At 43.6% G+C, this 16,920-nt stretch overlaps 1 protein-coding gene across 5 annotated transcripts in view; it reads left to right on the top strand.

The window, feature by feature from the left end:
- RBM33 (RNA binding motif protein 33) overlaps window positions 1-16,920 on the top strand; it is a 116,282-nt gene that overhangs the window by 54,805 nt on the left and 44,557 nt on the right. For all 5 annotated transcript variants that reach the window (XR_004975241.1, XR_004975240.1, XR_004975242.1 and 2 more), the window contains exons 7-9: window positions 1,343-1,551; window positions 2,135-2,414; window positions 7,386-7,444. Coding sequence is in view for 2 of the 5 variants with exons in the window: in XM_036356174.1 (XP_036212067.1) it covers window positions 1,343-1,551; window positions 2,135-2,414; window positions 7,386-7,444 (548 nt within the window). In the remaining 3 variants the exon portion in view is untranslated. The remainder of the gene's footprint in view (window positions 1-1,342; window positions 1,552-2,134; window positions 2,415-7,385; window positions 7,445-16,920) is intronic.

Below are 16,920 nucleotides of genomic sequence, written 5' to 3'. Positions count from 1 at the left end.
CTCCCTGGCCTTCCCGCTGCAGTTTGACAATCTGTTTGAGGCAGCTCTGCCTCTGTATCTATTAACATTAATTATTTTTTTATTTTTGGTTAATCCTCACATGAGGATATTTTTTCCATTGCTTTTTCACAGAGAGAGGGAGGGAGGGAAGGAGGGAAAAAGAGAGAGAGAGAAACATCGATGTGAAAGAGACACATGCACATGGACTGGTTGGTTGTCGCCCATGGACTGGAGGGTGGGGAGTGAAACTGCAACCCAGGTATGTGCTCTTGACCCCATGACCGGGAGTCTAACCTGGTCAAGGGTTGGCACTCTAACCACTAGCACAGTGATGGCGAACCTTTTGAGCTCGGCGTGTCAGCATTTTGAAAAACCCTAACTTAACTCTGGTGCCATGTCACATACAGAAATTTTTTGATATTTGCAACCATAGTAAAACAAAGATTTGTATTTTTGATATTTATTTTATATATTTAAGTGCCATTTAACAAAGAAAAATCAACCAAAAAAATGAGTTCGCGTGTCACCTCTTTTTTTTAAAAAATATATTTTATTGATTTTTTACAGAGAGGAAGGGAGAGGGACAGAGAGTTAGAAACATCGATGAGAGAGAAACATCGATCATCTGCCTCCTGCACATCTCCCACTGGGGATGTGCCCACAACCAAGGCACATGCCCTTGACCGGAATCGAACCTGGGACCCTTCAGTCCGCAGGCCGACGCTCTATCCACTGAGCCAAACCGGTTTCGGCGCGTGTCACCTCTTATACGCGTGTTAAAGGTTCGCCATCACTGCACTAGCAACATGGGCCGGGGCTTAATGGCAATTATTTGACATTGGAGTGATTTCACTAATAGTTGTAAGATCAGAAGAGTCAGGAATCTGTTCTGTTGTATGTATTTTTCTGAGTCTCTGTGTCTGTCTTAGTAATGCTTGTGCTGGTTTCACTAGGACAGCTGTTCTGGGTGTGACCGGGGAGCGGGTTCTGAGCTGTGCTGTCGGCCAACATGATGGCACCTGCCTGGCAGCTGAAGGGCAGTGGCTAACTTTGACTTGAACCCCTTTTTTCAGCTCCCTCAGCACATTAGTGGTCCCAAATGAAAATACCTTCCAGTTTTTGTACACAGGAGGCACTTGTATTCCAAGGCAGAGCATGCCCCCATCGAATAGTGGGTGGGGGTCGCCACTGTGTCGTGCTTGCTCCTGTCGATGCAGTTGCCTGTTGTGGGGAAGCACTTGCTGTTGCAGAGTCTTATTGTCACGTATTGCTTCTGTGCGTTCTCCCTGTGAGTCTTGTTCCCGCTCTGAATGTTCTAACGTGTGCACATCTTTTCACACAGAGCTTTCAGCAGAAGCCAAAGCTGCGTTGCTTGAGTTCGAAGAAAGAGAACGCCAGCATAAGCAGGGCCGCTATGGTTCAAGGCGGGGCGGAAGGAGAGGAGGTCCTTTAATGTGTCGTGGAATGGGGGACCAGAGAAGAGAGAACAGTGAGAGGGGCCGCATGAAGGACCACAGACCTGCGCTGCTCCCCACACAGCCTCCTGTGGTGGTAACGTTACAATTTTCTTGAGTCTAAAACTAGAACAAATGAAAATATGCTTTTGTGGGTATGGCATTTTGTGTTGATCACTTAGTCTGGAAGTAAAGTTTAGTAGTAGGAATGCAGCTGAAGTTCATGAAGTGCACTTATAGTCTCTAATGATTTCATATGTGGTCTTATAAATTCTGTCCTCTAGTATTCGGCAGTAAAAACAATTCTGTTACAATCGCTTGTGAAGAAAGTTCTAGTAAGAGACCTGCTTCCATAAGGGACAGCCACAGAGCAAGCAGCCTTGCATTAGGGCGGGGCAGCCTGGGTCTGTCCTCAGTGTGGTGCGTGGCTCACTGGGGGTAGTTCTGCTGGTTGAACTGCCACGTCTGCCCACCTGCCCTGAGGTTGAGCGCATGGTGAGATGGCAGAGCCAGTGGGGCAGGGGGAGCAGCCTCCTTGCCTGCTGTCTCGTACAGCTTGTTACTGTGAACTTACTTCTAACTTTTACAATTCAGTCAGCATAAGTCGGTAACATGTCACCAGTCGTTTTCTTTGCTTTTAAATGTTGATTCCTGTGAATTTGTCTCTTTTGTGATTATAGACGCACTCTCCAAGATTAATTCCTCCAACCCAGCCTCAGCCTCCCCCCCCACCGCCACCCCAGCAGCAGCCCATTCGGAGCCTGTTCCAGCAGCAGCCCCTGCAGCCCCTGCTGCCCCTGCAGCATCCGCACCACCCCTCTCCTCCACAAGGAATGCATGTGCCACCCCAGATGGAGGCGCCCAGGGTGATGATGACCCCTCCACCCGTGACCCCACAGCAGCCCAAGAACATCCACATAAACCCCCACTTCAAAGGAGCGGTGGTGACGCCCGTGCAAGGTATGTGTCTCCTTTATTGTTGCTGTGGCCAAAGAGATGTCATGCTCCAGTCTGCAAGGATAACTTGGCTTCCTGATGTCTTCTCCACCCACTTAGACTCCTGCTACTCACGGGCCAGGTGCTTGCTAACAAATGTGTATCTTAGGTTCTGATTGGGTGGCAGGCACTGAATTTGGAGGGCAGGAGAAGCATTGTGGAGAATTAGCAGGGTGCTTCCTCGTGTCCCAATCAGGTGCTCTCTGTGAGTCCCCATGTTAGCTGTGTGTGTGTGTGTATGTGTGTGTGTGTGTGTGTGTGTGTATGTGTGTGTGTATGTGCGCGTACACGCACATAGATTCACCTTTAGTCATGAGTTTTAAGTGACAACCTCTCATGTTACCATTTCCTGCCCCAAGGAAACTGTTTTCATGCCTTTGGGAAGGAGCACATCTTTTTTTGTTTATTAATCCTCACCCAAGGAGAGATTTCATATATATATAAAATTTTAATATATTTTTAATTGACTTCAGAGAGTAAGGGAGAGGGAGAGGGAGAGAGAGATAGAAACATCAACGATGAGAGAGAATCATCGATCAGCTGCCTCCTTCACGCCCCCCACTGGGGATCGAGCCCGCAACCTGAACATGTGCCCTGACCGGGAATCGAACCATGATCTCCTGGTTCATAGATTGACCACTGAGCTGTGCTGGCCAGGTGAGGGTATTTTTAACATTGATTTTTAGAGAGAAGAAAGGAGGGGGAGAGAGAGAGAGAAAAGACATTGATGTGTGAGAGACACATTGACTGGTTGCCTCCCACAGGTGCCCTGACCAGTGCCAGGGATTGAGCCTGCAACCGAGGTACGTGCCCTTGACCAGAATCGAACCTGGAACCCTTCAGTTGGGCTGATGCTCTATCCACTGAGCCAAACGGACTAGGGCAGGAGCGCATCTTTATGCCTCTGTCAAGCACACGTGGGCTGCGATGCTTCTATCTCACGCACTGAGTTATGTTGGTGCACAAAGCAGACAAGCTTTTTGCAGTCATGGTCCTGCGCTCTAACAGTCAGCCACAAACACATTGATTTCTGTGGCAGGTTAGGGGATGCCATTGCATTGACAGATGGAGCAGCTAGGGCTGGGCTGGCTTCATTAGGAAGGTAAGAGTTGAAGAAGGCTGCTGGTGTGGAATCAGGTAGCTAGTGTGGAACACTTGGGTGGAAACAGCACTCAGGCCAAGAAGCACCCCTCTCTGCCTCCAGAGGCAGTGGGGAAGGCTGTGAGGGAAACAGCAGCATCCTTTGTGACAGCTAGGTTTCCATTAGAGCAGGAAGGGGACAGGCTGAGGCCAGCATGGGTTCTGGTGGCTGAGAACTTGGAATTCCAAAGGTGTGGTTGAGAAGTTTCAGAACTTGGGGAGAAGCCTGAGATAGGACTTGGAGTGTGGAGAGGGCCAGTGGTCTGGAGGTGCTGTGAAGTTGTGCTGTGGCCTTGGAGCAGAGGGCTGTAGGGGGCAGAGGAGGGTCAGTGTCCTTGTGTTGTTACAGGAGATTGCTCTTGTTAGACACACCTGGAAGGTCGGGTGTTAGTGCTCTCGGTCCCTGACCCCCTGACTGACCCCTTTACTTGTCCCCACCATATATTAGAATCATTCAGTGACCTCACTGTCTTACAGGGCAGGACATGTTATAGTCTGTGTGATTCACACATTACCTGTGTCTGCGCTAGCAGCTGTGGGAGGAAGGGACCAACACATGCTCATGGGGGCAAGGAGGGTGCAGGCAAGTAGCCCTTTCCATGGTGGCTCCCCAGGACGTGCCCCTGCAGGAATGGAGCTGTGGGGAGGATTTTACTGACGTCAGCATTGGGTATTGTGTATTTCCTTGCACAGTGAGGGAGGACTGGCAGTTGGAGAGGTGCACAGATTGGTGTGGCCTGATAGAAATAAGTGGTGGTAGGACATGCAGAGTGGGAGAGCGCTAAGGAAACTCAGGATGTCTTCCAGGTGTGAAGGGTGTGTGTCTTGCTGAGTCAGCAGCCTGATGGGCATAGACAGAGACCTGGCCTGGCACCCAGAGCTCATGCAGACTCAGTGAGTGCACATCACCTTGCCGGCAAGTTTTACACTCAGAACAAGCTAAATGGTTTTCACCACGAAGCCGGGGCTTTGTGCCACACATTCCTTCTCCTCGACACACCTTTGATCTTGAGATTTGCTGGTGTAGGGAGAGAGTGAGTGAATGAGCTTAAGTAGAAAGCAGTTCCTCTTGAGAGAGGCTTGGTATCTAGCTGCCTGCTGCACAGGTAAGAGAGAGGAACCCAGTGGTTCTTGGAGCTGTAGGCAGGTAGAAGGTACATGTAAAAGGTACCAGCGTGTGCACATCTTTTCTTGATGGCACACATTTCCTTTTTGAGGATGAAGTGTTCCATAAAATTATAATTAACCAGTTCTGATGGAAACTCAACGTGTTCTTCAGGTGTTCACTATTACAACCGTTGCAGTGAATCGAAAGCTAATCTAATCCATTAGGTACATGGGACAACAGAAGATGTAAGTCTTAAATATCAAATACTTGGAGTTTAAGGTTCAACTGGAATGGTCTGTTAACAGTTCAGGTTTTAAGTTCTCTCATAGACAGACTTGTCTTCCTGCCTGCAGACCAGGTGCCCTGCAGGGCCCCTAGGAGGACAGGTCGCAGATGCCCTGGCGGTCTGACTGAGGCCTTCTTTCTGGCCTGGCTGGATTCGATCTGTGCGTCACACCTGTTCTCAGATGTTCTTGTCAGCGTTTATTCTTTTTCTCCTCTTTCCTGTTGTGTTATACAATTTATTTTTTAACTTTTTAAAAAATATACTTTCATTGATTTCAGAGAGGGAGGGAGAGGGAGAGAGAGAGATAAACATCAGTGGTGAGAGAGAATCATTGATTGGCCTCCTTCTGCATGCTTCACACTAGGGATTGAGCTTGAAACCTGGGCATGTACCCTGACTGGGAATTGAACCCTGAGCTGGTTCATAGGTTGACGCTAAACCACTGAACCACACCAGCTGGAGGCTTTTTACAGTTTACTAAGAAAATGTTTAAAAATTTGGTGCGTAGTTTAAAAAAATGCTGTCTTTATGTTATTTAATGTGTAGTTTTTTTCTTCTTTACTTTCATGATAATCTTTTGAGGTCAGAGGTACTTTCTTTCTCCACTTCATGGTCTACTATTTTGCTTCAGGTATATAATCGATGTACCCAGAGCCTTTAGCCAGCTACATAGATTGAGGGGCTGGTTGCTGTTTTATAGGAAGCCTTGCAAATTGACTCTTAGTTTGAAATTTTGATTCATTGGATTAAGCCAGGGGTGGGCAAACTTTTTGACTCGAGGGCCACAATGGGTTCTTAAACTGGACTCAGAAGAAGGAGCTGCGGCCGTGTTTCCCAACGTTGCCATGTTAACGCTGCTGCTGGTGAAGGAGCGGAGGGGAGAGCAAGAGAACCCTCTGCTCTTTCGGCTCCGCGTGCCGGATAGAACAGCCGAACTGGCCGGATCCGGCCCGCGGGCCGTAGTTTGCCCACGGCTGGATTAGGCTCTCAAGAGAGGGATGTACTTCAATCTTTTATACACTTTATCAACATAAGTTTTTTCAGTTACACTTTGCTTTGATCAAGTGGTCTTACAGGTCCATCCAGCTACACTCTCACTTTAAGTGCACCTGTGGATGTATGATGTTAATTACAAGGCTTAGTGTAGCGGTTCTCAACCTGTGGGTCGCGAATAAGGAAAATACATCCTGCATACCAGATATTTACATGACGATTCATAACAGTAGCAACATTACAGTTATGAAGTAGCAACGAAAAAAATTTTATGGTTGGGGTCAGCACAACATGAGGAACTGTGTTAGAGGGTCGTGGCATTAGGAAGGTTGAGAACCACTGCCAGTGAGTGCATCTCAGCACTCTGTTTTCAAAACAGTTTTGATTCACTTTTAAACTGTATCATTTCTATATTTCTCATTTGCCAGAAATTTCTTTAAAATGTGCTATTTTAAAATATTATTATATTTTTGATTTATAAGCTTTGTTCTTATTCTTGCTTGTATGTAGCCTCACTTGGTTGTTCCTTTGTGCATGTCTGTGTTGTGATCTCTTCTTACAAGGACACCAGTCAGTCACAGTGGACTAGGGCTCACCCACCTAACCTCATTTTACCTTAATCACCTCTTTTTCCAAATAACAGTCCCATTTTGAGTTACTGGTGTTAAAACTTCATATGAATTTAGGAGAGGGCCATAGACCAGACCATAACACCTGACACTCTGAGAGTTTCCCAGATGATGGGACAGCACATCTTAGTGAGGTATAGCTGCCACTCACAGCTGTCACCACTTGGGTGCTGGGGTTCCCCCGCATCCTATCAGTAGATCTCACACGTTTTATATAGCTTAAACATACTCGATTTAGCCCCAGGTGTGAAACTAACATCTGGCTTCCTCCCTTAGAAAAGTGATTCCTTGTCCTTCTGATAGGTCAGTGGAGTTCTCCTCGTTTCAAAACAAAACAAAACATCTCAGCATAGTAGTTGTTCTTTGTAATGGTACCCTGAGCTGGTGTATTCCCTTGCTCTGCCTGCTTCACTCTCACCTTTGTTCCCTCTCACTCTTTTCATGACTCCAGAGGATTTAGATTTGAATTTGTATTTGAGTGGAGTCAGAGGTATACCTGGGATTGGATAGCCTGGGTAACCTGGAAGTGAAAAAAAATAAGTTGTTCCTTTGTTGCGAAATGTTTTAACCCTAAATGGGAATTCACAGTTGAAATGTAAGCTTCTTGTTGTGCTATTGTGTGAAGGCAGAAGCCCTTCCCTTTCTCTTGATGGAAACTTAATGTGTTTTATGTTGTACACATCGTATATGTTTTATGTTATACTTAGTTTATTGCCTTCCTTTAGCAGCTGGTCTGCGTGTGAGCACAACGTGTTTCTAATGAGAGGTGTTTTCCACAGTGCCCTTGCTGCCAGTCCCGAGCCAACAGAGACCTGCGGTGGGACCCCAGAGATTCCCAGTGAGTAGCAGCTGCTCTTCTGCTCCAAGACAGTGAGCACACACTAAGAAATATTAATATAGCAAATACAAGTGGGTCCAACTGAATATAAGTTTAAAGATTTATGAATATTGACCATAATTTTTGCAATGGAAAATGCTTATTAAAAGCTTAAGGTCAATGGATTTTTGAGAATGGGATTAATTTTGTCTAACTGTAAGATTGTTGAATCAGGATCATCAGTGGAATGCCTTTCATCTTAAAGAATATGAATTTTGATTTTATTTATTGCCTGATGTTAATAAGGAAGGGCCTTGCTTTGTTATAATTTGTGCTAAGTGTATATGAGCACATATGCATTTGTGTACATGTGGGTATATATGTGACATTCTAGGGAATAAGGATGAGGTCTCTATTTATAAAAACCTCGAAAGTCCTAATGACCATTGGTGTTATGTATATACTAGAGGCTCGGTGCATGAAATTTGTGCAAGGGCCTTGGCCCTCACCCACCGTAGCTTTGTTCGGAAGGATGTCCAGTCTAATTAGCATATTACGCTTTTAGTATTATAGATGTGTATATACATATATATTTATACACACATGTATATGTACATATTTTCTTTAATATGTTTTTACTGATTTCAGAGAGAGGGAGAGATAGATAGAAATATCAATGATGAGAGAGAATCATCGATCAGCTGCCTCCTGCAAGCCCCCTACTGGGGATCAAGCCTGCAACCCAGGCGTATGCCCTGACCCAGAATGGAACTATGACTTCCTGGTTCATAGGTCAATGCTCAACCACTGAGCCACACCAGCTTGGGATGGTTTTATATTTTAAAAGGAAGGTTTTGTCTTTAAAATATCTTTAAAAGAAAGCACACACACACTTTCCTGTACTTTCCATAACTCTTCATTCTTCCAGCATGTCTTAACTAGAAGAAAAATGTCCATTAAAGAGTTGTATATGTTTAAGTAAATTTTGTATATTTGAGATTTTGATTCGATTTGTAGGTGGTTCATGGTTTTATTAAATCAGTGAGGACATGGTCTTTCTGAAAACAATGCTGGAAAAAATGGATCAGACCATAAAATTTAAAGTGATTTATATGTAAAACAAATGTTTTGCTAGGCTAGAAACCTGATTTTCAGGAAATACCTGAATGACCTATTTGACTTTAGCTTTGATATTTCAGTAGATGTGTTTGTCGATGGCATTTAGCAAAAGGTTTTTAAGGTTTTTATTTTTTTAAAAAGATATTTCAGAGAGGAAGGGGGAGAGGGAGAGGGCAAGAGGGCTAGAAACATCAATAATGAGAGAGAATCTTTGATCGGCTGCTCCTGCTGCGCGTCTTCTCCCTCCCTTCTACCCCCCCCCCTCCCGCCCCCGCCGGGGGGCGGGGGGTGGGGGTGGGGGTGAGGGGGATTGAGCTGACAACCTGGCTATATGCCCTGGCAGGGAATCGAACCATGTCCTTCTGGTTCATAGGTCGATGCTCAAACCATCGAGCCACAATGGTCAGGCTATCGAAAAGTTTTAATGAAGGATCTAGATGTACAATCAGGTGATTACTCAAAACTAAAGTCAGTATTGGATTTAAGGGTCAGAGTTTTTATTTTTTTGAAAGTTCCTTGACTTGTAGTTATTATGGATTTCGATATGGTTTCTAAAATGGATTCTTACTGATTTTATTTTTTTATCTTTGCTAATTTTTCTTTAAATTACTTATTAAGTTTTAAAAACTAGTTATTTAAAAGCCAGGTGATACATAGTACAATTTCCTACTCAACGTGTTTGTCTAAATAGCTTAGGTTAATACTTGCATTACCCCAGGATAAGCTTGCATGTGTTTACTCATTAGATACACCTTTCCTGTGAGGTTGTTTAACTGCTTAGTTATTGTAAAGCACTAGCTTTTTGAGTTCTTTTTGCTGTTTCTTGGGATTGTGAGCATCTGTGTTAAAATTATTATTGGACTTATAAACTTTGCATTTTAGCGATAAAATTTGACATGAAAAAGCAATTGTAGTCGAAGAAAAACAAAGTAATGTATGTAATCAATATTTTTGCAAAAATTAGTTTACTTATATAAAATTAGAATAATCATTTGTAGTTTTCATCCACTTGTACTTTCCAATTGGGCAAATGCTTGAGTACCAGAGGATAACAAGAGAAGGTGCTTTGTGAGGCAGTGAACTTCGTGTAAGTTACACGGTACTTTGAGGGTGCTGATCCTGTCAGGCTGCTTTGAGCTTGGATGACAGGAAATAGTTGCACCAGGACAATGTCATGTGGGTGATATAATTTGAGAAATGTTTTCTTCAGCTCAGTTATTTGCTGCTGCTGTTTAACATGTATCTTTTTTAAAGGCCCAAATGCTAGATCTTAAGCAGTGAACTTTGGTTCTTGAAAATGCAGAGCTCTGTTTATTTCTGTAATCAGTCTCCTGCAGAGAAAATAATCAGATGTGGAATCTATTTTAAAAACATACAGTAAAGCATGTTTTTAAAATGTCCATCAAAATATTTGGGGACAGGAGGTTAATTCTAGGTCATCTTCTATTGTTTTACTTATGCTAGATCTTTTTTAAGTAATACTATTTTTCCCTTTTGTACTACTAGGGTAAACTTGTTGCGATGAATGTAAATGTAGGTTTGTGAACTTTTAGTGAATTTCTTTTTCACGCCATGTGCTCTGCATAGTGCTAAAACGAACCCAGCCCCGTTAAAGGAACGCAGCCCAGTTAAAGGAAGCCCAATTCTCGTCCTTAAGCCAGTGTTCACTTGAATGCTATTATATAAATAGTGGAGACAGTGTTGTGGATTCCACAGCCCCTGGGAGATGTCTTACTGATGGCCCTGGACCCTGTGGGCTCTGTCCTGGTGTTTTCCAATAGGGGACTTTGGTCAGCATTCACTAAACTGAATTTTGCCTTGTAAAATGAACATGCTCACTCACAAATAAATTGATAAAACATTCAAGTTAGGAAGCCTAAGTTCAGATTCATCGTGGGCTGTGTGTGAATCAGCACGCCTCTTGTTACACAGAAGGTGAAATGACAGGACTCTGGAGCAGGAGCGAAGGTCACTGGGACCTGCTCTGTCCCCAGCTTCAGCCCTGCAGTGAGCTCCATTGCTCCTGCGAGAGGTCATGTTCTTGTTGACAGCTTCCTGTTGCCAACGCGTTTCCTGAGCCCCTGGTTTGTAGAGGAACTCTGTGAAGTCCCATTTGTCCTGTGCCCGGTGGAGCCACCTGGGCTGGTGCAGATGAATAGCTGTTAAGTAAGTGCACACAGGAAGTTAGTATTGAGTCATCGTGCTATTTATTAGAGACTCCATACACGGAGTAGTGTAGAGCGGGTATATATTACCTATTTACTTTACTTTTTTTGTTTTCAAGAACACAGATGTGAATTTGTGCATTTAACTCTATGGACTTCAGCTCTAACCAACTGACGAATGAGTAGAAGAGGCAGACAGGAGACATAGGACTAGATTTCCACATTGATAAGCACACAGTTGGGGTACAGTTGGTATTAATGCCATGGCTTTCCTTCTCTTCCCCAAAAGTGGAAACTTTACTTTCTTAAAAGCTCATTTTGTTTGACAATCTCATGAAAACTTGAGAACTTCTTAATTTAGAACTAGTATGCCTAGAAATTGTGCTAAGTGATGATGCCTCTTCTTTTTAAATTAAAAATCACCGAGATTGGCCAACCTAATATGAGACAGTGTTTTCAACCTAATGTGAGACGCTGTCTTTGTGTCTGAAGTCTGTTTTCAGTTCCCAATGTTTTTTGTTCTACATATTAGTCTAATAGGTTTCACTTTCCACAAAGGCTCTTCCTGATGTTTTTGTTCTTAAATGTAAAGTCCTTTCCTTATGTACAAGTATGTTTTCCAGTTACGTGTTTGTCCTCAAAGAGATGGTTGTTGTTTTTAAAGTCTACCTGCTTAAAAAGTAAGATGAAAATTTCGATTAATGATACCTGAAAATGCAGCTTTGAGATTTTGCTAGTTGGTTTCAATGTCAGTGCAACTGCTGCTTTTGAGTACAGGAATCCTTCCTAAGACACTCACATTGTCAAGTTTCTTGACCTAGGGCCGTGGTCAGCAAACTGCAGCTCGCGAGCCACATGCGGCTCTTTGGCCCCTTGAATGTGGCTCTTCCACAAAATACCACATGCGGGCGCGCACATACAGTGTGATTGAAACTTTGTGGCCCATGCGCAGAAGTCGGTATTTTGTGGAAGAGCCACGCACAAGGGGCCAAAGAGCCGCATGTGGCTCGCGAGCCGCAGTTTGCTGACCACTGAGTCCTAGGGCAGTGATGGTGAACCTATTTTTTGGTTGATTTTTCTTTGTTAAATGGCATTTAAATATATAAAATAAATATCAAAAATATAAACCTTTGTTTTACTATGGTTGCAAATATCAAAAAGTTTCTATATGTGATACGGCACCAGAGTTGAGTTAGGGTTTTTCAAAATGCTGACACGCCGAGCTCAAAAGGTTCGCCATCACTGTCCTAGGGTATTCTAAAACCTATTCAGTCATTGCTTTTGCTTTGCTATGTCAGGAAATGCTAGTATTTCAAGGGTAGCCACTTAAATACTAAGTAGTTTGGCTGCTAAAAAATTTCTTAGTGATCTTTTTTTATTATTTTTTTAAATATGTTTTTATTGATTTCAGAGAGAGAAGGGAGAGGTAGAGAGCGTTAGAAACATCTATGAATAGAGAGAATCATTGATTGTCTGCCTCCTGCACACCCCCTACTGGGAATCGAGCCAGCAATCTGAGTATGTGCCCTGACTGGGAATCGAATTGTGATCTCCTGGTTCATAGGTCGATGCTCAACCACTGAGCAACACCGCCCGGGCGATCTTTGTTTATTTTAAAACTAAAAGTTATGTTAAAAAAGATTTCAGTTTAAATTAATTTTCTTAGCAATTACATTACTACTTAGGTAGACCCAATAAATGAGATTTCCGTTGGTGTTTCCTTTGTAGGCACAGTTCTCACAGGTAGGTCTGACTGCATTCTGTCTCCCTGTGTGTGTGTGGTGGTGGTGTTTGGTGGCGGGGAGGGCGTTGCATGGGACCAGGTGGTGGTGATTGACAGCTCCTGGATGTGTTCTTTGTGGCGTTTCATGCAAATCGTGTTTGATGAGACTGCTGCATCCAATTCCATTCCTTCTTGATTGTGGTCCGTGCAGCTGTGAACCCGGCATCATTCCATCTAGGACACTAGTCTTCCTTTTGAACCCGTCTTGTTGTTACCACTCGCCTGTATTGCCTCCTAATGATTAGCAGTTAAAGCGGGGAAGGGATGATGGGCATTTTATCAGATGTAGGAGTGGTAGCAGGGAATGTGGGATAAGGTCCTTCCAGCTGTCAGGCGTTGTCAGGCTTGCATGGAGAGAATGCACTTTAAAATGCAGGTGACATAATACCCACCATCCTCCATTTGGTGGTGTGTTTCTGATTAATCATGATTACCATATATTATCATACCATCGAATTTAATCATATCAGTGAATTCCCATCTGCAGCAGTAAGAGGAGCAGCTAAACACTGTAACAGTGATTAAATGTGGAGGTTATAAAGCGTAGCACCCCTTCGACTGGACTGTGTCCTGTCAGCGTACGTTGTGTGTTGGTAGAGATAGGGCGTAGTAGGAGCCACACAAATAACTCTCAAAGGCTGGGGATGCTCATGGAAATCCTGAGATCAGTTCTTGTGTTGTCACTGAGCCATACAGCCCTGTTGTAAAGACTGCATAGTACGATGTTGGGTTAACTATTTTGTTTGATGTTTGGCTAAGTAAAGCTGTTAGATTGAAATGAAAACCTTCCAGAAATCCTGCCCAGGTGTATAGTTGCGTGTATAGTAGACTTAAACATGGAATGCAGTTTGCCCGTCTGTAATTCAGTAATTCACCCAGTGAAATGTTAACAACACAGAATGTCAAAGTCTCAGGGCTCCTGTGTGTTCAAGAAGATCTCTGTGGCCTGTTCTAGTGCTGTGTCCTGCAGAGCACACCAGTTGTTTTTGTTAATATTTATTTCCCAGAGTTCTTGAAGACCCATAGTTCTGTTCAGACATATTTTTAAGATAAATTTGGAAAGAGGCCCTATTCTATTATAAGGTACCTGAAAGTACTTCTTCCAAAAGATTAGGCTTTCTTTTTATTTAAAAAATTTAGTCCTTTTAATGTACAAGCCTGTGAATTTTAACAAGTGTGTGCAGTTGTGTCATTAGCATGGTTAGGCCTGGGAGCAGTGTTGTTCCCCAGAAACTCCCCTGCTGCCCCTCCCTAGCCCGGCAGCCTCCGCTCTGTGCCCAGTGCGCAGAACTGTCCATGCATTCGGGACCCTGTGGGATGCTGCCTTTTCAGTCTGGCTTCTTTCACTTAGCACAGTGCGCTTGGGACTCACTCACCCACCTGGTTGCACGTGCCAGAAATGCATCCTTTTTTACTGATAAATATGATTCCATTGTAAGGATGCACTGGTTATCCGTTCCCCATTTGGACATTGGATTATTTTGGTCTTCAGCTGTTACAAATGAAGCTGCTGTAAACATCTGTGTCTAGGTTTGTGTGAACATGGTTGTATGCAAATAGCTTGGAGCCGGATTGTGGGTTGTCTGTAGGTGACTTCCCAGATGAGGGTTTCACAGCAAGCAGACTGTGCCTTCTTTGACAGCCCGTACTTCCGCCTCCTTGGAAATCAGTCCTGAGTGAGAGTCTGTCTCCTAGAGTGCACATTGCTGAAGGCCAGTGGCAGTGAGGAAGATTAGGAGTGAGTTCAGTATTCCAGATTTGCTCTGGGCCTGTGTTCAGCATATGCAGGAACCGTTTTCTCCACCGTATAGGTGGTGAGGCTGAGGCTTGGAGGTAAAATTGCTGAGGTTCACATACTGGGAGCAGGAGGTAGGATTGGAACCAGGGCAGCCTGAGTCTCTTCATCATGCTGCACCTCCTCCCTCCCTCCCTCTCTCAGTCCTAAAATGCTGCTCAGTGAACTGGGCAACAGCTAATGCGTCTGCAAGTTGAATCATCAGTATATCAGACTGTAGCCATCACTTGGTGCTAAAGTGGAAAAGCTTGCTGTGCAGTGCTTGTCACTGGATGAGCTGTGGTGGGGAGAATGGGGTGCAGGAACAAAGGACTTTTCCTTTATCAAATACTAGAGGCCCACGTACGACACATCCATGTATGCGGGGGGGTGGGGGTCCCTCAGCCCGGCCTGTGCCCTTTCGCAGTCCGGGAGCCCTTCGAGGTGGGCCGCTGTGCTCATCAGCCAGGCTTGTGGCTGAGCTGCGCTCCCCCTGTGGGAGTGCACTGACCACCATGGGGCAGCTCCTGCGTTAAGCGTCTGTCTCCTGATGGTCAGTGCTTGTCATAGTAACTGGTTGTTCCGCTGTTGGGTTGATTTGCATATTAGTCTTTTATTAAATAGGCTGTAAATATATAGTCGTTAGTTTATCAAAAGCAATACTTTGTACTAAAGGAAGATGTTGTAACTTCACTGCATACTGTGCAGTAAGTCCATGTGGCCTGGGCTTAGTACTGGGCATATGTTGCTTCAAAATGTTTACAGTGCATTTGTGACTATAAAAGTACCTTCTAGGAAAACCTATAGGTACAACCTGAAGGAAAAAGAAATCTAAGAACAATATTGAAGTAAGAGGATTAACTTTGTTATAGAGGGCTGTAATTTTAATTGTCAGGGGTCTCTAGTGGTCTGTTTTTTTTTTTTTTCATTTAATCCATTTAATCAGAATTAACTGAGAGGCCTTCTTGAGTATCTGGTTTCTTATATAGTTCTTTGCATTTTAAGTGAGATTAAGGAATGAAAATATGTAGAGGAAGGTTGTAATTTATTGAAACATTCACGAAATTTCAATGATATTGTTAAGGTATTTAATTAGTCTTATTAAAATAGACCAACTGACCCTTTTAGGGAAGCTGATAAGTCATATAATAGCTGTTGGAGCCTCTTTATTCTCCGCATTATATGATTAACTTTGTGCTAAGCAATTTATGCAAAGTTTCCATCCTTTTTTTGAAGGGAAGTTATCAGTTCTTCCTGAATAGGATTAGTGTAGATAGCATCATGTAATTAGCAAGAGATGCAAAAAAGTGAGAGTACAATTTGTATAAGAATTACATGAAAGGGAACGATAATTTCTTACCTTGGATTTTTAAAGGAATATAAAGAAAAGCAAAACAGAAATTATTGGAAAGGATTAAGGCAGCCTTTTCTTTGAAAAGGTAGAATCACATTAGTACTAAAAGTTATGTTAAGTGAGGTATTTACAAAGCAATAACAGCCTTAAAATCTGCATTTGTAATTTATTATCCTTGATGCCCATGAAATGATAGAAGGTTACATAGTGAATGATCACATCAAGAGGATCTCGCTGGCAGAGTGTCACACTTTGGCATCCAGGTGTCTTTGGTGTTATGTAAAGACAGATTGGTCCCGGCAGAAGCAGCGGCCACGGGAGAAAGAGCGGTTTATACTAGTATATCCAGAGGCTGAAATGTGGTTCGTGTCTTGAGTTATTTAGTGATAGTGTAACTTTGGATAATTTACTTGTAATCCTATGAACCCGAGTTTCTTCCTTCTTTAAGGAAGAGTTACTTGTTCTGCCTCTTTCTTGCTGTGGCATTTATGGAAGATACACTTTTCGTTTTGCCACCACTATATTTATGGAAGACACTGTTGTTCTTGTGTCACAGAAACCTCATTTATCAGTGACTTTAAACACCAAGCTTCTTAGTTTTTACATAAAAATGAGAAAGTTCTGAGTTGGTATGGCTATTCTGTGATGGTATCAGGGACCTGCCCATATAAATATGTGTGTATATATATACACACACATATATGCACACATGCGCATATTTATTTATTTATTTATTTATTTATTACCACATTCCAGGCGAAAGAGGAGGTGGGTGGGGCAGAGGGTGCTGCCTGTAAGGCGGTCTTGTTCCATCTGTCTTGTTGGCCCAACTCAGTCACAGGGCCACCTTTGCTACAGCTTGGAATTTGGAGTTTTTAGCTGGGCACAGTGTCGTCCTGTCACCGAGGAAGCAGTGAGGATGAGCAGTAGGTACGCAATGAGCAGTCTTTTCCATGAGGTCAAATGTAAGTTGTGAAGAAAAAGGACGCCTGTGTCCAAAATGAAACCGAGCTATGAGGACAGGACTACCTCCCCTTTGTGAAATGTTTCTTCTGTCCTCAAAAGGCAGTGCTGAGAGCAGCCTGTGAGTGCTTTCAGGACTTAAGTTTAACATTGCGTGTTCATTTCAGTGTTCAGGTTCTCCAGTTCTGTTGTCCACTGACACTCCAGGTGGCTAGGAAAGGCCTCCTGTCCTCTCCAGAGGAGCTGCCCTCTGTGGTCATGGACTTGCCTTCTGAGTAGTATCTTGTGTCAACTGACCTTTTTTCTAACCCATCACCTTCTGGCCCTTATGGACTTCTT

This window comes from Myotis myotis, unplaced genomic scaffold (assembly GCF_014108235.1).
Source record: "Myotis myotis isolate mMyoMyo1 unplaced genomic scaffold, mMyoMyo1.p scaffold_m19_p_25, whole genome shotgun sequence".
NCBI classification, from domain to species: domain Eukaryota; kingdom Metazoa; phylum Chordata; class Mammalia; order Chiroptera; family Vespertilionidae; genus Myotis; species Myotis myotis.
This window is presented reverse-complemented; position numbering and strand designations above follow the sequence as displayed.